General features: G+C 46.5%; 1 protein-coding gene across 1 annotated transcript; it reads right to left on the reverse strand.

Moving 5' to 3' along the window:
• Nucleotides 1–889: 889 nt before the first annotated feature.
• Nucleotides 890–10,214, reverse strand: Prox2 (prospero homeobox 2). Its single transcript, XM_021634132.2, has 4 exons — nucleotides 8,851–10,214; nucleotides 3,978–4,085; nucleotides 2,295–2,489; nucleotides 890–1,077 (listed from the first exon to the last, which is right to left on the reverse strand). The coding sequence occupies exons 1-4, from the start codon at nucleotides 10,129–10,131 to the stop codon at nucleotides 892–894; spliced, it is 1,770 nt and encodes a 589-aa protein (XP_021489807.1). The 5' UTR covers nucleotides 10,132–10,214; the 3' UTR covers nucleotides 890–891.
• Nucleotides 10,215–22,499: the final 12,285 nt, after the last annotated feature.

Here is a 22,499-nt window from a genome sequence, read left to right on the forward strand (position 1 = left end):
CTTATTATGTCCCACCAGACAGATGCAACAGTAATGCCAAGGTCCTTTAGGAAATTTGTGCTGGGTTTGCCAAAGCCATCAGTGAAACTCTTGAATGAAGCACTCCTGAGTGCCAGAGTTGTCAGATGGTAGTGCCAGTTTGTGGGTGCCCTGTTGGCATAGCTTCTTCCTGTTTGAAATCCTGAGTGACAGCATGAGTCCAGCTTACATAGTCATTGCTTCCTCTTAAGTCCTAACTGATCCAGTACCCTGGCGTAAGGATCCATGAGGTACCCACAGTTCAAATTTTCTTGAGTTTTGTTTGTTTGTTTTTGTTTTTCAAGACAGCATTTCTCTGTGTAGCCCTGGCTGTCCTGGAACTCAACCTTGAACCAGGCTGGCCTTGAACTCACAGAGATCCACCTGTGTCTGCCTTCTGAGTGCAGGAATTAACGCTGTGCACCACCACCATTTGGCTCTGAATCTCCTTTTAGAGTTGTGAAAATAGCAGGAAGTGATCGGCATCACAGCACTTAATGATGGTGACATTGACTTTTTTAAGTCTTCTGATTCCAGACTTGTGTTCCTTTGCCAGTATACTACCTACACATTGATAGGCTTAGTTGATGCACTGTGGTTAAGGTCAGGTGTAGGATGATTCTGGGCAAGGAAACAAGTATTCAAAATGGCAGTTGCACTTATGGGAGGAGGTCCTCTTGTCCCCTCTTATGTGACTATAGCTGAACTGCCACTTACGACAAATCTTGGGCCATCCTGATCCTGTCACTCATGTTTGATCTTTTGTTTTTGTAGCCAAGGCTGTCCTTAAATTCCTGATCCTCCTGCCTCCATTTCCCAAGTGTTGGAATTTACAGGGCTGTGCCATTGTACTTGACCTCCTTTTGTTTGATCTTAACTTGGAAACAATCCCTGGGGATAGTTGGAAGATTTGAGTTTCTCTGGGATGTCACTGTCCAGTTTTGAAATAATTTTGTAAATGGGTTTCTTCCAGGAAGGATCTGAGTCTTTCCCTTCGGAGACAGCCCTGAAGAACTCCTGTAATGTCAAGGTGGCAATTTCCAAGAAGCAGTCTGGGACCTGCAACTCCAAAAACACCCCAAAGAAAAGGAAGAAATGAGTCTGGAAGTGCTGGCACCACAGAGAGCCCACTGATGGCTGCTGCCTGCTGCTGGCTCAGAGGATGCCTACTCCACTGGCCCACGGTTTGCAGCCCAGGACTGCTCTGGTCCCTTGTGAAGCACAGACCTTAAGTGACCAACCAGTAGTAGTTCCACAACTGGATATGTTTTGGTGACTAAGTAGGAAATGAATTAAGAGGGAAGAAATGAGAGATTTAGCTTTCTTTTCCCTAGACCTGGTATGAGAAAGAGTGTCCTCATGCTTATGACTGCCATACCTGTAGAGCTCAAATCCTAAAGGCTTAAATCCTTGCTTCCAAAGCCATCTGAAGGGGCTGGTCCAGAAACTTCACTCAAACTGGCCCCATAGGTGATGGCATGGCCCACAGGCCTTCCAGGTGCAGCCTGGGTGGGGAATCGCTGCCACTGCCTACCAAATGGCCGTCCCCACGTGGAAGGTAGAGCGGTGCTGCTGTCCTCACACTGGCTCTAACCCCTTCCTCTCCATAGAAAGGCTTCAGTTTCCAAGCATGCTCTGGCTGTGGAGGCCAGCAGCCTTTACTCTCTTGGAGGAATCAAGTGAGAAAAGAAGAAAGAAATGAACCCTGTGACGACACACACTGGACACCTGAAGAGGAAGATGGCAGCCACCTAAGAGCCTAGCTGCCACTTGACACTCAGGCTCTGAGGCACCAGCATACACCTTCATGGAGGCTCCAAGAGTCTGGATTCTTCAGCCTTGATGCACCAGAAAGAATTTGAATCTACCACACAGATAGAACTAAACAGGTGGAAAAAAAAATATGAAGGCCAAGTGTTAGGAAGAGCAGAAATTGTCAGAAAAATAGATCCTGTGATGGAGTCCAGCATTGGTGCTGAGTCACCAGCACTGAGGTAAAAAGGCCAACAGTCTCTATAACAGAGACTTGTGCAGAGTAGGATGTCTCAGCGGCGAAATACTGGCAAACCAGGGTATGATCAGGCTGGCTGTATTTGCTTTGTCCACCTGTTGCCTGGAGAAGATTTGGAGGCTGTAATCTTTGTTGGTGATACAGAGGTTGGCCTCCTCTGCTGTAATTCTAAATGACTTAAGGACCCAGAGGAGTTGTTTTTAGAGAACTAGCCATTCTGAGAAAACACATCTCAGATCTTATGGGACCCGGTACATTGACTTACCTCAAAGTCATTTCCCTTGTTATAGTGTGTATTGAGAACTCGAAAAAGCTCTGAGTCACGGAGAACTGCCAGCATTTGGGGGTTTGTGACACCATCTGAAATTGCTTGTCGGGCATACTTTTCCATTTGGATGTAATAAAATTCACGGAAGTTGCTGAACCACTTGATCATCTGGGAGGTGATGCAGCGGTTGAACTGTGGACAGAGGGCTTGTCAGGTCAGACATTTCCATGGATACTCACCGTCATAGTTGTCGGTGTCACTTCAACATGAGATTAATGTGAATTGACCTAACCACTAACCAGTTTCCTTCAGAAGTGAAGCCACAGGTGCTGGCCAAGCCTGTGCAGTTAGACTAAACAATCCAATACTCAATAGAAAAGAGTTTTTATGTACTAGACTTTTAGGCTTTTGTCCATATGTCTAGCATGACTTTGGGTGGCCCCTAGAGCCAGAAGGGGTCAGGGTGTGGGTCAGAGAGCAGTTTCCTGATAACTGGAGTTGCAGAATGAGTGGAAATCTGAATCCGTGTTTTACTATGGGGATCTGCATGACTTAAAGTCCTCAAAGACTCATCTGAGGTTTGTCCAAAGTATTAAGAGCCCCTACGTCACAACTCAGAGTAGTGGCTCTCAGAAACTGCCTGTGAGTACATGCAGGGTTTGGTTCCAACATTGAGTTATGGTCACACTAGCTCTGTATATACTTCCACTCAGTTTTGAGACACATTAGTCTCGCTGTAAGTCTGGTGCTGTCTTACTAATATTTTGAGTGGGGATCAAATCCATGTCTTATGTACACCAGACACCTCCTGCACCACAGAGCTACATTCCTAGCCCCTTACATTTTATGTATTTCCTTACTGGTTACACATTCTTTTTCATCTTTTCTTTTGGTGTTTTGAGACAGGGTTTCTGTCTCTGAGTCTGTTTCCTGACTTTGTGTGGACCAGGCTAGCCTCAAACTCAGAGATCTGTCTGCCTCTGCCTCCCTAGGGCTGGAATTAGAGGCATGCACCACCACCACCTGGCTCACATTCTTTTTTTTTTTTTTTTTCTAAAAAATAAAAGATTTGGACTAGGCCTATAACATGGTAGTAGAGCTCTTGCCTACCATATCCAAGGCCCCAGATTCAATCCTCGGTTTGAAAAAAAAAAAAGATTTATTTTTATTTATGTATATAAACAAACCTGCGTATATTCACAAATGCGTGTAGTGCCTAGAGAGACCAGAATAGGGCATCAGATCCCAGGACTGGAGTTAGAGGTGGTTGTGAGCTACCATGCAGGTGCTGGGAACCAAGTCTGGGTCTGCTCCAAGAGCAGCCAGTGCTCTTAACCACTGAGCCATCCCTCCAGCCTCATTCATTCCTTTTCATAAGGTGCCCACCAAAATAATTGCTAGACCAAGAGTTCACTTACTGTTATCACTTTCCTCCCCTACCTAAACGTCCCATGTACTTGTGGGATTATCTACTGCCCAAAGGCCTAAGCATTCTGAAACTCACCCTTTCCTAATGTAAGGAGAGCCATATTTCTTTTCAGGCATTCTCAGAACAGGAAATTGAACCAGTTCCATCAGTAACACGAAGGGCACATGAAGACCTATGACTTGCCTCCCCCTGGGCAACACACATAGCAACTGGAGAGTCTGCAGAGGCTGAAACACAATGTGTGGCTTTACCTGAACATCAGGGAAATACGCCTTCAGGAGGCTGGAGCTGGGGTAACGTGTGAAGAAGAACATGAGTTTGGCCTTCTTCAAGTGACCAGGGCTCAGGCCTTCCTGGATGTATTTTGGTGTTAAGGGAAAAGAGCATTTTCAAAACACCAGCTTTGGAAAAAACAAAAACCAGCTTGCTTTCTGTGCTCACAGCACTTCCACAAATATGGAGAACATTTCTAAAGTTCACCAGACTTTCTGCAAGATGTGGCAAGCACCAACTCTATCCAAGGAAAGCAGCCTTTCTGACAGGAAGCAGAGTGTTTGGGGGCAGGGGCAGCGTAAGTCCTCCCACTGAAACTATCAAGAAGATCGAGACCTGAGCCCTCAACCTAACTGCAGAGCTAAGCCAGTCTGGCCAATAAGACATGGGAGCAACTTGAACAGGGAGACATGGGGGCAAGTGTTCAAGTCTAAGCCAATTTTGTTTTTAAGACAATAAAATCATAACGTTATTTTTAAAGTTGTGGTGAGGCACACCTGTAACCCCAGTAATTGGGAGGGTGAGGTAGGAGGATCAGAAGTTCAAGGCCATCCAGCCTTGGAATTCATGAGACCCTGTCTCCAAAACAATAGCAATGATGATAATAAAAAACCAGTTTATCAAATAATTTTACCGGATTATCCAAGTAATGATTGCTTGTTCCTTATGGATTCTGTTTTAGTTTTTCTTTTTTTTCTTGACTGAATGCTGTGTTTTTTTCATTCTCTGGAAATTGATCAGATGAGCTAGAAGCCAGCCACATTTTTCATGCATCTTAGTGTGTGAAAATCACATCTCATGGCTTGCATGGCACTGATGCAGGTTCCTGTAGCCTAAATGCCTTTTCAGAATGGAGTGGAAGAAGACAGCTCTGCCACAGATAAACCACTTAGAGACCTCAAGTAGAGACTTTCTTCCATTCCACCTCAATTTCCTATAAAATACGAGAGGAGTTGCCTCCGTGGTCTCCATTCTGGCCTTGGCAAGTGTGAGCCAAAAGACATGTAGCCAGGCAGGTATTGGATCCCGTCATGCTCCTGCTTTCTTGAGAAGTCTGTGTCCCGGACTACATCTGTGCCACACCTGGCACGTGGCAGAACTTTCCCTCACCTGCTGAGCCACAGCTCCAAAGCTGCGTTCCTTGTGGTACCAACCTTTCCTTACAGAATTAAGCCTTGCTCAGCCAGTGCTCACAGGCTCCTACAATCGTCCATTATGACATTAGACTCACTGCAACTTTCACCTCAGGTGTTGTCTCTCCCACTTAAGATTGTGAGCTCCCTTAGGGCAAGGGTTTGATCTTATCTCTGTGCTCCACATACCCTTCCCAGTGCCAGGAACATAGAAGATGTTCAGTAATTGCATGCTGAAAGAGTGGATGGTCAATATTAAGTCAGGTAATGCGTATGGAAAGTTATGCTTCAAGCCAGCCCTATCCCCAAGACAGATTTCTTCCTTTTCCCAGTAACAGTCCATAGTGCTGCCCCTTAATGCACACATGAATGTCTAGCATCATCAGGGATGGTTCCTAAGGAGCCTTCCACAGAGTAACCTTGGGTACCACATCCATTCGTTGTAGCTATAGGACCATGATCCCAGTAAGAAAAATCCACTGAATGCAGCTGGCCCAGGTGACTAGGCTGCTGTGTGGAAGACCCTGCCCCTCAACCAATGGTTCATAAAAGCTCTGAGAATATAGATTTGGGAACCCAGATTCTTAAGTTAGGGTACTTGTTTGGCAACATTAGCTCTGTGAGCTGGGCCAAGTCACTTAACTTCTCAGGGGCTCCTTTCTAAAATGTGGTATAGTGGTTAAAACTTATGCTTCAGCCGGGCAACGGTGGTGCGCACCTGTCATCCAAGCACTAGGGAGGTAGAGGCAGGTGTATATCTGAGTTCGAGGCCAGCCTGCTCTACAGAGTGAGTTTACAGTACAGTGAGGGCTACACAAAGGGAAACCCTGTCTTGCAAAAAACAAAACAAAAAAAAAAAAAAAAAAAAAAAAAACCTTGTGCTTGGTCATTGGATGCTGGGTTTTAACCCTAAGTCCTCGTTTGCTTTTTTTTTTTTTTTTTTGTGATGTTGGACAAGTCACAAGTTAGTTTATTCCTTGCCCCGCCTCAGACACCTGATCCTCAGTATAGCGCCTTATCTGAGACACTGAGCCAAATGGAGTTCTGAGGTCAGAATTTCAGTTATTTTATAAAGGGTTAATGTGGCAGCAGGGTCTGAGTGGGAGAAAGTCTACAAATAGCCTCCAGTTAGTTGTACCACCAAAAAGATTTGAACTGATCTTAGAGCTTTTGGAGTGTGGGGCAGTGTGTTGGTGGATGTGTTTGTGTGATCCATCTGCCTCAGAAAAAGCTGTTAATCAACACTTCATTATTATTTTGCCTGGCTACTGGGGAGGCGTGGAGCTGGGCATGCTTCTTCCTTTCAAAGAGGTCTGCTCTGTGTGGCTATCACAGCCCAGAGAGAGCAACAGTGCAAACCACGGATGGCAGGCAAAGGGAATAGATGGAGGAAAAGGCGGCAAGCTGCTCTCTGGGAGCCTCTGATCATTGCGGAGTATATCCAGTATACTTTGACGGTGGAACCAGGCCCAGGCCAGGGCTGTCTTAGCATATAAAGGTGCCTACAAATATTAGCAAATGGAGGGCTGTCTTTAGGGGTGGGTGAGGTGGAGAGCCCTCCTTAAATCAGAAGGTCACCATTTGGCTCCCTGGCCAGCAGGCTCTCAAGCAGGACCCACCTGTCTGCCATTGAGTTACAGGCCTGTGAATGCGAGGAGTGAACGCTCTTACCCACATAGCCATCTACCCAGAACCAAGAAATGACTTCTTCAGGAGGGTCTTTCAATAGGGAGTCTAAGCCAGTGGTATCTTAAGAAAGGCCCAGAAGGTAGCACTACCCATACCCAGTCTGTATAAAGAGGGAGTGGTCAAGAATAAAGCCTTTCTTACCATTGCTTTTTGGGGTTTCACAGCCTTCCAGCCTGAGCTTTGGGGTGTTTCTACTACCATAGACCAGCAGGGGGTGCTCATATCACTTGAGAAACAAGGGCTGGTGCCGCCGCCGCTGCATCCTCCCCACCCTCAACATCCCCTGCTTAGAGCCTTTCTGCTGCCAGGCAAACCCTATTGTCACACCTGGACTTAGGGTTTCAGCTACATGAGCCTGAAGGCAACACCAGCGAGAAGCTCTCCACCCACAGCTTGCTAAGGAAAGCAACATTCTAAATATGCTTTCGGGTACACTAGTCCTACAAGACGCTGGTTCCACCGTCAAAGTATACTGGATATACTCCGCAATGATCAGCTGTTGGAAGGTTCTTAGCCCTTAGTTTGGGCTCCCTGTATTCTTCTCTTGAAGCTTCACGTCTGACTTGAGCATAGTAAAGGTTCTGGGAAGTCCCACAGATAAAGTAATCAAGCTACTTTTTTTTTCTTTCCTAATTTTAACAGTTTCCAGCTGGGTGGTGGTGGCCCTTAGACCCAGTGCTTGGGCCAGAGGCAGAAGTAGGTGGATCTCTGAGGTTGAGGCCAGCTTGGCCTATAGAGTTCCAAGACATCAAGGCTGCAGAGAGAAACCCTGTCTCAAAAAAGAACAACAAAAATCAAATATGCTGTGGGTCATTATGAAGAACAGTATTTCAGAGGGTGGGAAACGGAGTGAGGTGGTACACACCTTTAATCCCAGCGCTTGGGAGGCAGAAGCATTGGACCACTGCAGGTTCAAGGCCAGCCTGGTTTACAGAGCAAGTTCCAGGACAGCCAGGACTGTTGTTTTAAACAACAACAAGAAAATTAGAAGATAGATTACAAATATAATACAGTAAGATCCAGATTGCTGCAGGCCAGCTTGGATGGCTTGGGCTTCCCCAAGGGATGGTTCTCTCTCTCTCTCTCTCTCTCTCTCTCTCTCTCTCTCTCTCTCTTTCCCCTTTCTCTCCTTGTTCTTTGTTTTCTGTGTGTAGCCCTAATTGTCCTGGAACTCACTCTGTAGATCAGGCTAGCCGCAAACTCAGAGATTCACCTGCTTCTGCCTCCTGAGTGTTGGGATTAAAGGCCACTGCTACCACCACCACCACATGGTTGAAAGCTTTCTCTTAACCTGAAGTCTTCTCATCCTTCCAGCTGCTTTTTTTTTTTTTTGGGGGGGGGTCAATTTTCTGAGGGAAAGTTCCACTTCACCCCATACTTCTTGGCCCCTTGTGTATTCATAATGACTATTTGGACTTTCTGTGTTTATGACTATGAAGTTGGGGAGGTCATACCTCAGATGAGATCATTCCTTAGACTCTGCCTGGGAGAATGGGCAGCTGTTAGCCAATTATATACAAAGTTCTTTCTTCCATGGGGACATTCCTCTTACTTTTGGAAGCCCATTTGGGTTTAAAGCAAGCAAACAAAACCATTTCAGACCCAAAGGAACAAGTCAGTCGTGGCAGAATCTGATGGGTCATAAAGTAAATGAATCTTCCTATGATAGTTCAATCCACTTGGCTATGAAATTAATAGGCTTTGCGGCATGAGGAAGAAAGGCCAAAAGCATATTAAGTAGACCCTGAGATGCCAGATGCCAGGCATGGTAGCTCATGTTTATGATCCCACCATTTTGGAGGCTGTAGCAGGAGAATTGCCAAGACTCAAGGCTAGAGTACATAGTGAGTCCCAGGGCAGCCTGGTCTAAGATGTGAGACCCTGTTTTTAAATTAAAAAAAAAAAAAAAAGTGGGAAATTAAAGCCATTTCCTGTATAACAGATATATGTCCCCACTTCCTCCTCACATTCTGGTTTTCCTGTTTCTCTGGGTGGTGACCATAATACATCAATGACCAGTAAAGGATATGTGGATGGAAGAGAAAGGAACTGTGTCAGCCATGCCCTGCAGCAAACCCTGCTCCATCTTCACAGAGGGCAGAAGAGGCTGGCCTTCCAGGTGGACAGGGGTGAAAGGCAGGGGAAGCTGCTGCTGGCTCAAACCCCAAAGTTGCTGGGCAGCTGCTGGGGAGGTATGACTTTGGGAAGATGAGTCCTGAGGAGAGCTACCACTCCAATGGCCATCGGGCCCACGACCCAGAAGCTGGCTAAGAATCTGATTTTCCCAAATGTTGGAAGGCACCGCTGTCAAGGGACAAGTTGACAGGGAACCCTGATAAGGTTTGGGGGTTTCCCTTGGGGAGACAGGACACATAGGAGAATCTAGAGGCCTAGCCAGTGTTGAATTGCCCAAGGGAACCCCAGCTTGTGGCTGGACCCTCTTGGGCAGGTTGGCAAGAGCAAGTGGGTCCTTATAGGCACTTCTCCCTGGAAGTGAAGGCTGGCTTCTGCCCTCTGATGCTAGCCCCTGGCAGCTTCCATCCTGCTGGGTGAGGTGGCCCGGTGGATCCAGTAAGACCTGCTGTAATACAGAGTCCACAGCCTGGGACATGGCCCTGTTCAGTTCTTTCCTCAGAGTCTCCACCAAAGCCTGTGGTCCAGAAGGACGGACCATGGGCTCCTCCAACTGCTGTTGAACCTCAGCCGTTCTGGTCGTTACTGCTCCACAGAGGTCCTTGCTAGAACTCGGGTGGAGTTTACTCTCCAAGGTCCAGGGGCAGGCCGGGCAGCTGTTCCCCGGTTTTGCACTCGGGGGATTTCTTCGCTCAGTACCTCCTGGGCCCTGCACTGGTGCTCTGGGCTCAGCGGCCTGTAGGACATGATCCTGCAGATATCTTAGCTGTTGCTTCAGCAGAAGAAGCTGTTCTTTCACCCGGGTGCCCCCTTTCTTGGGTCCTCTGTCCCAGGCAGGGATAGATTTCAGGGGACCTTGGTGCATGGGAAGGCTCTGCTTTCTCTTCCGCTCCCGGGCCCTTTCCGCACAGCGTAAGCTCTCCCTGGCTCTGCCTGAACGAGGAGAGAGAGACATGCCTCGGACAATGGTCTCGACTCTGGCCCTCTTTGCCTGGATGTGCTCATCCCCAAAGCAGTCGGCATCAGTGAGGCTGGAGCTGGGCGGCTGACCACCGGGAAAGGAGGAGTCTCTGCCTGGCTCTGCTGTGGCTGGGCTTCTCCCCTGTTCCACACAGGTTTCTGCCAGGCGGGAGCAGGTCTGGGACAGAGGAGAAAGCAGGACAGGAGACGGATCCATCGCCAGCCTCGCTGGGAACTTGTGCAGACCTCCAGGAAGAAGCCCAGGGCCTTTGAAAGCCCTGCCAATGAGCAGCCGGAGCTGTGCCAGACCGTGCGGAACGGTCCTCCTCACACTCAAATGAGTGAGAATCAGCTACCTCAGGGATTCAGGAAGACCAGCGTGGTGGAACCTCCGGGACAGACTCCTGAAATCAAAAACAAGAAGAAAACAATAGATAGCAGTTGGAGCTGTGCTTTCCTAACTTGTATATGCAAAGGAAATCACCTTGGGAGCTTGATAAAGTACAGATTTCAATTGAGCCAGTCTGGAACAGGGCAGAGATTCTGCATTTCCAACCAGCCCCCATGCTCATTGGGGCCTCACTTTGAGAAGCTTCCAGAAGTGAACTTCTGGGGGGGGGGAGAATATCTGTCCAGGGAGAATAATAAATAATGATAGCAGGTGCATACATTTAATTCCAGCACTCATGAGGGAGAGGCAGATAATCTCCATGAGCTAGAGCCCAGTCCGGTCTGCATAATGAGTTCCAGGACAGCCAGAGCCATGTAGCCAGACCCCATGTCAAAACAATAAATGATGATGATGGAAGCCCACTGAACAGCTCCCCCAGCATCCCTGGGTTCTGAGCGGTGAAGGGTTACTTTGCTAGATCGTGCACAATTAGCAAGTGGCAGGTTGAATTCAAACTAAGATCCAGAATGGGTGAGAGTAATAGAGTCACCTGCTTACTTGTTTGACATAGCAAAGTCCCTTGGTCCATAGGACCCTAGGGGTGGGCTAGGAACTCCCCACCCCAGACTGGGTCTTATGTAGGCCAAGCTAGTTTTGAACAGGTTATGCACCTGAGAGTGACCCTGAACTTCAGATCCCCCTGCGTCTACCGCTCGGAGATTACATGTGAGATTACACCCCCAGGTTTGTTTGGGTTTTAAGATGGTGGAGCCCATGCTGGCCTTGGCCTCAAAATCCTGCTGCTTCAGGTACCCGAGTATTGGGAGCCACCACATCCGAACCCAAGAATCTTATCTGAAACAAATCTGAGAGCCATTGCTCTTTTACTGCAACGCTGCCCTGCCTCCTTGAAACCAGATGATGCATTTTTGGCTTAACTAACTCTTCAGCAACTACTTATTGAACACCTGCTAGGTCGGGCCTCCTGTGCAGTGGAAGGGCAGCAGGGATGAAGACCGGAAGTCTGCTCTCAGGGAACTAGGAGGAGAACCAGAAACCTTTTTTCCATGTGAAGAACATAACTTGGGAGAAGAGATAAGAAGGGAACTGTTTCGGAAAAAGCCACCCAGTAATGTTCTATTTGCCCAGAGCCTGCCCAGGAAGCTTCCGACAGATGAGGCAGAACAGATGAGAGCAGGAAGCCCTCAGAATCCACAAACTGTCCCACATGGCACCTCCCCGTGTCTCACACCAATCTTTTCCACCTTTGTAGACAAGTAAACTTGAGCTTTGTGATGCCAAGAGTAGCTCCTAGTTACTAACGCCCCGAACCTTCAGGCCCTTCAGCCGCCTCCACTGAAAGGCTGGCTTCTCTGTCCACGAAGCCAGTTCTCCATATTCTATAGGAGGTAAAGGAATTTCCCTTCCGCAAACGTTCACCCTTGTTTGCTCCTCTTGAACCAAATATTGGCCAAAGGAGCTACAGAGATGGCTCTGCAGCGAAGTGCTCAGCACACAAACATGAGGCCAACCAGCACCTGCATAAAAAACAGTTACGGTGATGTGTGCCTGTAATCCCACCAATGAGGAGGCAGGGACAGGAGGATCGGAGGGCCTGGCTGAATCAGTGAACTCCAGGTTCAGTGAGAAACACACACACACACACACACACACACACACACACACACACTACTGACAGTGGAGAGCTGTCTTACTCCTGCCTGCTATTATCCTGAGGCTAGCTCTATTGCTGGTTTGTAGGCTTGCTAGTGACATCTGCCCTCGGCTTCAGCCTCCACCCCAGGCTTCTAGGTGACTGGCAGAGACACTCAAGTTCCCCATGCTCTCTACCAACCAGCAGTGGAACCTGCAATGCCATCATGGGGGAATGCACCTCCTAGAGAAACTTAGTATCTTGGGGCAGATTACCTAGGGAATTCTCTCAGGTGGATCTCTGTGAATTCGAGGAAGCCTGGTCTACAAAGCAAGTCCAGGACAGCCAGGGCTGTTACACAGAGAAACCCTGTCTCCAAAAACGAAAACAAAACAAGAAAAAACTAGGGGGTTCTCATTTTGAGTAAGACATTTGTAAATTAGTAAAGAACCACGCATGTTAGTTCAAGCCTTAATCCCAGCACACAGGAGACAGAAGCCATGGTGGTGGATGGATCTCTAGGAGTTTCAGGCCATTCTGGTCTTTGTAATGAGTTCCATTTAGCCAGGGGCTACATAGTGAGACCTACCTCAAAAGTATTTTCAATTAAAAAAATGACATAGAAAGTTAACTCAGACTGAAAACCTCAATGTTGTTACATTTTTAATAATAATGGTTTGTCCTTGTTGAAGAGAGAAATATTCCTTAACTTCCTGTGATAATTTGAATAAGGTTCCCAGGCTTTTGAGGAGAATCACAGCACAGATGGATGGGGAGAGAGGAGGAAGGAGGGCACCACAATGGGTTAGGTGGAGAAGAAACCATGTGGCCAAGGAGGAAGGGCTCTGAGGATGGTGTGGATGGAAAAAACACCAAGACAAATATATAAGCAAGTATTCATAAGAGTATAGATAGAAGGTAGCCCAGATAAGGATGGTTAAGGCAGATGGTATCGGATGGGGGCTGGGAGGTGGATGGTGAGGTGATTGAGACAAGTGTAGGTGAAATATCTTCCCAACCTGGTAAATAAGAAAATTACAAAATCTACCAGATGTCAGTGTCTTATTATTTGTGATAATACCGCTGTGATAATCTTAGGGCTAATAACAAACATTATATAGCCCAACACTTTTTTATTTACTGCAACAGGTGGAGAAGGGAGAAAGAGAGTTAAGAAACATAATAAAATAACTTGAGGGCTGGAGAGATGGCTCAGAGGTTAAGAGCTACTGGCTGCTCTTCCTAAAGGTCCTGAGTTCAATTCCCAGAAACCACATGGTGGCTCACAACCATCTATAATAAAATCTGGTGCCCTCTTCTGGCGTGCAGGTGTACATGCAGACAGAACGTTGTATACATAATAAATAAATCTTTTAAAAAATAGTTTGAAAATTTGACGCCTACAGCAGTGTTTTGTTTTATTTTTTTTAAGCATTTATTTAATGGGGTGGGAGGGGAGGAGCATATAATGGCACTCCTATGAAACTCAGAGAACAACCTTCAGGAGTCAGTTCTCTCCTTTTACCAGGTGGATCTTGGGGACTAAACTCAGATAATCAGGCTTGGAAGCAAGCACCTTACCTGCTCAGCCATCTCATTGGCCCAAGATCAGAGCATGTTTAACGAAGCAACAAGGAACAGAGGTACTTTGAGGCCAAAAACTGGAAATCTAGACTCCACATGGCCAGATGTCCAGAGATGCTTACAGAATGACAGTCACAGAAATAGAACAAATGTGTGTGCTGAGGCCGGCAGAGTGCCCAGGGCTTCTGTCCAGCTGAGCATGCCCGAAGCATTGATGCTCTTTGTTTGAAAATTAGCTAGCGATACTCCCATATGCAAGGACACGGGCAGCAGTGTAACAGTCACAGCCTCAGAAACATAGTCCCATGGCTCCCCTGAGACTCTGAAAGCACTTGGGTCACTTTACTCCTCAAATACAGGAATGCATTAGGAAGAAAATGCAAGCTTTATAACCCTGTCTCTCAGAAAATAACCATGACTGTTTTAGTGTGCGTCATTTTCTCCCAAACCACTTTTCCTGTATACGTGGAGCTTTACATAATTTCTCACAATGGTGCCATTTTGAAAATCAAAATTGTATTACAAATATAATTCTGTAGCCTCCCTTTTCCTCTTTTGTGCCAGTTAACATCAATTTCAACAGCATCATGGAAGATGTCAGTAATTATAGATATTATTTTTTTATAATATATTAATATAATTTAAGGTTCTCTCTTAGTCAAGTGTATGGCCCTTGCATTTAATCCCGACACTTGGGATGCAGAGGCAGGTGGATCACTGTGAGTTCGAGGACAGCCTGGTCTACAGAGAGAGTTCCAGGACAGCCAGAGCAACCTAATGAGACTCTGTCTTAAAATAAAAAAAAAAAAAGAAGAAGAAAGAAAGAAAAAGAAAACTTATCTTTTAATGTCTAAACTTCTTATCTTTTGCTAGTATTGTAGTATAATGTGTATTTTGGTAACAATGAAAAATAAGTATTAAAATGCATGGGCCCCAAGCCATTTAACTAGCTGTGGGAACTCTGTGTATTTCAACTTGCTCAGTTGAAAAAAAAAAAAACACAGTATCTGAGAATTGTTTAAGGATCGTGTTTTAATTAACCCATAATGGTTGCATAGAAATGTTAACAATTTCTATTATGAATAATAGTAGCATTAGCATTCACACATATATCTTTGAGAACTTTTGCGTGTTTGTTTGAGACAGTGTCTCACGATGTAGTTCTGGCTGGTCTCCCAAGTGCTGGGATTAAAGTCCTGAGCCACTGTGCCCACCTTTAAAATAATTTCTTTTTAGATGTATTTATTTTGTTTTATGTGTCTGAGTGTTTTTTCTGTGCACCATATACCCACCCGGTGCCTGTGGCAGTCAATAGAGGCCATTAGATCCTGTGAAACTGGAGTTACAGGCATTTGTGACCTGCTGTGTGTGGGTGCTGGGAACCAAACCCCGAACCCCAGGTCTTCATGAGAGAGGTAAGTGCTCTTAGTGCTGAGTCATCTCTCCAACCCCTGTATGTTCTTCTTATTTATTTATTTATTACATGTACACCAGGAGAGGGCGCCAGATCTCATCATAGATGGTTGTGAGCCACCATGTGGTTGCTGGGAATTGAACTCAGGACCTCTGGAAGAGCAGCCAGTGCTCTTAACTGCTGAGCCATCTCTCCAGCCCCCTGTATGTACTTCTTTGGATACGTTTCTAGAAGTAGTAAACTGTATCAAAGACTAAATATCTATTAAACTTTTACACCTTTACCCAACTGCCTCCCAGAAATGTGCCAGCTGACCAAGGGTGGACTGAGGAGTGGAAGGGAAACTCTGTACGGTGGTTGGAATCGGATAACATGTTCCTGCATTTGTTACTTGTGTGTGTAAATGTGTGTAAATGTACTTTTAATTAGCTCTAGATTTACCCTCCTGTTAATATACCTCTAACAAAGAACCTGCAGCCCTTACTTTCTCAGCAATGCACTGACCATTGTCATTTAAATTTTTGTCATTAAGATGGATGAAATTTGTAAGGTGTGAAATCCTGAGTGAATATGTATGGTTGACATACATGTCAAGGATCCCAGTGCCCCGTGGGAGTGGCAAAGCCTTCTCTAGGTAAGCCTCAGAGGGATGGCACCTGGAGTCACCTCTGGACTGCCAATGTCGATGGTATGTGCAGATACTATTGCTTTCTCCTTCTAGATGTTCCCGGACTGAATGCTGTTCCCCTCAGAGACTGCCCCTTCGGAGACTAGCGAAACCTGCCCCTTGGTCAGCTTGTACTGTAAGCCCCGCCTCCCTGTGTGTGATAACCCTCTCATTGTTCAGCTGTGTGCAACGACCCACCTCTCTGTTCAACTGTACTGAGTAAGCGTGCTAAGCTTCTGGGGTGCTGCAGCATCTCCGTCCGAGAGCTCAGCCAGGTTTTCTTGCCTGGCATTTGTTCATTGCCTTGCTGCCCCAGTTAGATCAATCCCTGGAGCTGTGCACATGCACAGCACAAATTATCTCAGTAATAGTGTTTCTTTCGTTTTCATTCATCTTGATCGTGTGTTCTTAGGTAACTATGTATGCCGCACATATATAAGAGACTTGGTGCTGACGAGTGGCTCCGTGGCCAAGAGCTCGCTGCACAAGTGTGAGGTCCAAAGTTCATTTCCCTATTGCCCTCATAATTGCCACATGGGTGTAGTGGCCCACCTGTTAACCCAGGGGTCAAGGGGCAGAGACGGGATGCCTGGGGCAAGCTGGCTAGCTAGACCAACCAAATCAGTTACGGTACTTAGGGTGCATAGCAATCGAGAAAACCAGTCAACATCAATCTATGGCTTCCATATGCACACAAACCCACACACGAATGTGTGCCCACACACATGTGAACATGCACACATGTGTGCATGAATACCATAGTGACAGACACGCACACACACAAAGAAACTTTTACATGTTTTTACTATGCGCGGATGATTTTTTTACATGCCAAGTCAAAAGAAAATGACTCTTTCCATGAATTTATGTCAAAGATGGCCCTCCCATATTAATGTAAAGCACAGGAATGGGTTAAAAATTTAAGCACAAGACCATCTACATGACACTATCTTGTGTAACCATTTAAAAATTTATATGCATGCAGAGTTTATATAACACTATTTTTTAATAGGTTGGGGGTTAAGAGAAAATTAGATGCTAAAAACACAACAGAATCTGGGTGTGGGGGCACACGCCCTTAATTCTAGCACTCAGAAGGCTGAGTGGAGAAGTGTTCCGCGTTTGAGGCCAGCCCGGGCTAATAGTGAGTAGCACCAGACCTTGTCTCAAAAATACACATGAGGGTTGGTGGTGGATCAGAAGGTAGAGATGCCTGCGCCCAAGCCTAATGACCTGAGTTTATGCGGATGTGCGGGGACGCACGGCCCAGCCGTGAAAGGGAACGCCTGGAGTCTGCGGTTTCCCCGGCTGTTGCCATATACTCCACCACGGAGGGCCCTTCTCCTTGTGAGTCTCTGCCCTCCTCTCAGATATCCCTGGCGATTTCCCACAGCTCTGCCCAAGTGGGGCAAAGGGAAAAGGACGGCTGGCTGCCCGTGGGGCCAGCTCAGGCGTGAGCAGTCCTCTCAGGCTGAGTCCCTTCTGTGGTGACTGCATTTTTAGGCCACAGCATACTCCAACCAGGGCTCCCGAACCAACTGAAAAAGCAGATGGGTTCTGGGGAGCCCGGGGGTGAAGGGCACCTCACCTTGGGAAGCCTGAGAGATGCTAACTCATTCCCATTGCTGCTGCTGCTGCTGCTGCTGCTGAAGCGCAATCCAAATGTATACAAGAAAGTTTATTCTCACTTCCTTGATGAAACTCCTGCCAGCTTCCTGTTAGGACAACTTAGGATTTGCTTTTTCTCGTTTCTTCCCTTGACTCTGTTATATTCCAACCGGACTAGCCTTGTGTCTTGGCAGTTGCCCCTCGTAATTCCATTCTGAGAAATATGGAGCAACGAGCCTTACCCTATATACATGGCCGAAGACCTAAGGACCCACCGCTGGCAATTAATTCATAATAGGTATCATTCAACCACATTTATATGAACGCCTAATAAGCCTCTCACCTGAATGCCCAAATGCCAGGCACCATTAAGAATAATTGCAGACGTAAGCCCTCTTCAGGGCTCAAAGTTCTGTGATGCTTTCTGGCTCTGTGGGGGTGTTTTCGTACACGACCTCATCCCCGTGTCATTCGCCATGGCAAGAGGTCCTTTGCATTGTCCCCGCTCTGAACTGTACTTGCTGATGGCAGAAGTGGGGAAAGGGGATGGTTCTGCCAGGCCGTACCTGCACAGCCCCGTCCATAGGTGGGCGTGGACCTAACCGAACAAGAAGTCCTGGTGGCCCGAAGCATTGATGTCCGCGAATTAAGGAGTCCCAGGCTTACCTCAGAATGGTTAACTCTTTAGTGACCCTGTGCAAGTCCTGTTTAGGTTTGGTTTTTGTATTTTATTTTATTTTATTTTTTTATTTTTCTATAAAACAGAGTGGACAGTAGTCCATCTCCTAAGCCTGTGTCTCTAAAGGATGCCATGCAGTCACACACACCTAGGGCCAGGGCTAGGAATAGATGCCTCTTCCATTGGACTTTCTGCTCTTTCTATGGTGGCTCAGGGACTCCCACAGAACTGTGGCACCCACATGACCTTAAGACTGATACATAATTTCCAAGACTCACAAACATTGACAGTTAATAAAAACGAAAAGGGGGAAGAAATGGGACCAGTGGGAGAATTGCTGATATTTTATTTTGGAGGTAAGAACACAACAAATGAGCCTATAAAATAGCATAATCTTCTATCATCTAGATTCCATAAGGGGAAGTCCTAACCATCCTGTTTGTCACAAGGAAGAAGAAGGACATCCCAGACAGATAAACTTAGCTTGGGAAAAATGTTTCTTAGTTCCCTGGAAACTGATGAAAACATCACAGAACTTGGAGCGTCATGGCATGGCCTCACTTTACAGGAACCCAATGAGGCAGAGAGACATGCCCAGGATACAGACCTAGGAAGCACATCTGGGCATCCGAGATGGTTGTGTACGTCTGTACGGGAGTATAGGGTAGAAGCAGGAGTCTAGGCTCTGCTCTCATGAACTGGCCCCAGAGCCACACTTTCTTACGGTTCCATTTTTCTAAAATGGGGACATGGGATCATGATAATCATCTACTCATGAAGAAAAGTGTGAGACACTAACGAAGAAAGAGCTTCAATTTGTCTCAGATATTGTACGGAGTAGTTTGAGGGAGTAACCGTCTCCGTGTCTGGAATTCACTTGAAACTATTTCAGCCAAATCAATAAATAAATGTGACACTGTAACAGCAATAGTAATATCTGAAAACTTTCAAAGCAAGCTTTCAATAGTAATACAACAACAACAACAATAATAATAATGGACTCTAGCGAGGCAAGTTGAAGGGATAGCATTACTTACTGAGAAAAAGTCCTCGGGGAGGTCTGATCCCCAAGAGTGTAGCTACCCAGTCTTCACCAGCCTTGGGCAGACAGAGCCAGGGTCAGGAAGTGATTCTGGTTTTCTTTCTTCCTCCCCAAGTGAGCCAGATGCTCTGGCTGGGTGAGGGGAGCCTCCTGCCCCTTCTCAAGGCAAGTCACAATGTGACGGACCCACCCCAGCTAGGGCCCAGTGGCTGCTTAGCACAGCCAACCAGCATGGGGGGCTTATGAATATGCAAATTAGAGCCCCCGAGCTGGTTGGCTGACCCCCGTCATTTCCCACCCCCATGGCAAATCGGGTTCTCTGAAAGACAGCCTCAGACGGGTTTCTTGAAAAGCCGTCTTTTCCATCCTTGTTAAGACTCTTTGAAGCAATCTATGAAAATTTGGAGCGTGGATGGCTCAGCTCTTCTCCCAGCTCGTACGTCGGCTCCTGACCTCTGACTCCAAGTTGCGTGGTGAGGCACCTCCAAAGAGATCGTCTTTCTTCAGACCCCTCCAGCAACCTCAGGAGCCTGAATTCTACCCCACGCCAAAATCTTGCGCCTTAGATCTCAGGAAGAATGGGCTGTAAGGCCTGCACGCGCAGTAGAAGTTGGAACATGAGAAGGCGGGTAGGCCCATCGCTGATAGAGTTGAGGCGAACCGGCCTATACCCAAAACATCACCCAGAATTTTCCTTTTTTTTTTTTTTTTTTCTCTCAACTTCAGCCTGGGAGGTGAAGTGAATGTCGTAAAATGCAGTAATGAAAATCAGTGCACCAGGCTGTAAAGATGGCGCCACGGTTAATACAGTTTGCTACTCTTCCAGAAGTCCCGTGTTCCATCCCTAAATAAGATTGTAAATCTTGAAAAAAAAAAAAGATAGTCAATGCACTATTGCTCATTTTATCTACATAAATTAATTCTCAAAACTTAAGGAAAATGTAGAGTGAAAAAAATCAGTCACAGTATAGTACAAGGACTGTAAATCTATTTCTATTAAGTGCAAAAGTAGTCCCCCCAAAAGAGGTTCACTATAGATAAATCTAGTCGTTATTTTAAATTATAATTGTGTATATCAATAGATGAAATCTGAGCTATATTCCCAGTCTACTCTCCTTTTTGAGAAAGGATCCTACTACATTGCCCAGGCTGGCCTTGAATTCATAACCTTCTTACCTTGACCTTAATCTTTGGATTAATAAACATGTGTGAACATGCCCAGACTAAGACTGTAACAAAGATGAAGTTGGGTGATCACTAAAACTCCAGGAGATATGCTTGCCACATTAAACCTAAGCTTGAGCTTCTAAACTTCAGAGAAGAATCTCAAACATTAATAATAAAAACCATGAGAAAAAAATCATGTCACTCTGGGCGGGCAGGCTAGGGTGTAGTCTCTTCAGCATGCATGAAGCAATAGCTTCAACCCACAGCACAAAACCAAAAGAGGATTAAGCAGCTATCTAAGAAATTGCAATAGCTTCAGCCCACAGCACAAAACCAAAAAAAAAAAAAAAAAAAGGATTAAGCAGCTATCTAAGAAATGCTAGCAGCAACCTCAGCAGCTAGAGATGAACACATCTCCTGGCCACTGCTCTTGTATTCCTCAACAGTGCTGTGAGCACGGAAGTAGGCAGTCATTTCTCAGTTACTTAGTGGATAGCCACTCACTGCGCTTTGAGCACTGACGATTCAGAAAAAGAGTGGCCTCTTCGCTTCCCCTTGCTCAGTCAATAGAGTTGACAGGGTTGTTGGTTTTTCGCTTCGTTTTGTTAATTTTTTTTTTAATTATGTTTGTCTGCTCTGGAGGGATGTGCAGGTGTCCATGGAGCCAGAGGAGTTCAGTCCACTGGAACTGGAGGTAAAGGTGGTTGTGAGCCACCTGATGTGGGTGCCAGGGACATTAACTCTGGTCCTCTGGATGCTGTTAACCACAGACCCACTTCTCCATCCCCAAGACAGACATCTCTGAACAAGTCATTACAGTATAATGCACTGTAGTGACACAGACACACCTCTTTGGAAGTATGAAGTACCAGCTCACTCTGCCTGAGGGGAATAGGAAAAGAATCGGGGAGAGATTTAAAGGGGAATTAAAGTCCCCTGATAAATAGAAAGGAACAGCACACACAAAGATGTGGGATGAATTATGCCACTCTCCATGGCCAGCAGTGGATTACGGCTAATGTTCAGCAGCTGTTAAAATGAGGGCGAAGATCAGGACCCAGCAGCCAGATTATCAGGTGCTCGGGCTACTTGAGGAGCCTGAGCTTTATAGATAGGCAGAAGCAGCTGGAAGACTTTAAGCAGGGGAGTGGCAGGATTAACTCCGCACCTTAGACAGATCTTTGACAGAGGTGTGAAGGCAGTGTGGAGAAAGTGAAAGTGGAGACTTAAACCTGTTTAGGAAGCTTTGGCACTAACCAGATGGACAGTGCAGGCCCAATTATGAGCAGCAGCTGAGAATGGGTGATTTCTCTGTTTCTCGTTAGGGATTGTGTCCAGTGCTCTAAGGTTCCAGTGGCACTGTCTCCAGGATTTGGTGAGTGAAGGGTGTGAGAATTAGGCAAGATAACTCAAGCAAAAGAAACCAACATCAACGGGCACTAAGTGGTTTGTTCCTTTGTTTATACACAATTTTTATTCAACTGAAGCTCATGGAATACCTCTTCTGTTAGGAAATCAGGCTTAAAGGCCTAGGGATTTAAGAGCAAGCAAATGAGGAGGAGGAAGGGATGCTATGTGCTTTCAATGTAAGGCAATGTATACCCAAAACCGGGGAGTATCCCAGATGCCAATGGGACATGGCAGTGAACAAAACAATATAACCCCATAAGATTAGTATGTTATAGTCTCAGAGTTGGGTAACAACTTCCAGAATTCGCAAGATGGGTGGAGAAAACTTGGCTTGGCTGGAGAGTTTTTGCTTGGGGCTGGAGAAGATCAGACGAAGCACAGTGAGGGTAGCTGGTGAAGTCTTATAGTCCTTTAAAACAGTTCCTCATGTTGTGGCGACCCCCTACCATAAAGTTCATTAGCCCCTCCAAAGGATAGCGACCCACAAGTTGAGAACCACTGTCCTGAAAAGACACATGAAAGAGCCCTTGCCACGTTCCTCTGAGGAGCCAAGAAGACGGGGCAATGAAAAGTGCGTGTATTTACTTATGGAGCTCCAGGCTCAGAGAGGCGCTGTCACCTTCCGGAGTCCACAGGAGCCCAACACCGGCTGAGATCTGAGTTCGTAGCCCATGCCCTCCGGTCGTTCTCGTCCTAGAGTGCAGAATGACCTAGGGGCCCCAGCACAAAAGGGCGCCAAACAGAACCAGCTCTGAGGGAAAAAAGTAGGGCAGGCTTGAACCCTGAGACCCTCCGGTATCCGGATGCTTGTCCTCGAAGAGCACGAACCCAAGCTGGGCCGCTGTTGATGGCGCCACAGATCCCCAGCGCTGGGACTGCTAATTACCGTCGGCCCAGCTCACACAGCCCGTCCACTCCACCCTGCTTAGTGGTTCGCTCCGAACACCCCTCGCTGCACGGCGGGTGCCG

Source organism: Meriones unguiculatus, chromosome 7, assembly GCF_030254825.1.
Source record: "Meriones unguiculatus strain TT.TT164.6M chromosome 7, Bangor_MerUng_6.1, whole genome shotgun sequence".
NCBI lineage: Eukaryota > Metazoa > Chordata > Mammalia > Rodentia > Muridae > Meriones > Meriones unguiculatus.

Excerpts from the sequence above, each read along its gene's own strand:
- Prox2 (XM_021634132.2), bottom strand. The coding sequence starts at position 10,131 with ATGGATCCGTCTCCTGTCCTGCTTTCTCCTCTGTCCCAGACCTGCTCC. Across the intron at positions 2,490-3,977 it reads CGTATTTCCCTGATGTTCAG|TTCAACCGCTGCATCACCTC; the intron begins GTAAAGCCACAC and ends CTCTGTCCACAG. Across the intron at positions 1,078-2,294 it reads ACAAGGGAAATGACTTTGAG|GTCCCAGACTGCTTCTTGGA; the intron begins GTAAGTCAATGT and ends TTGGAGTTGCAG.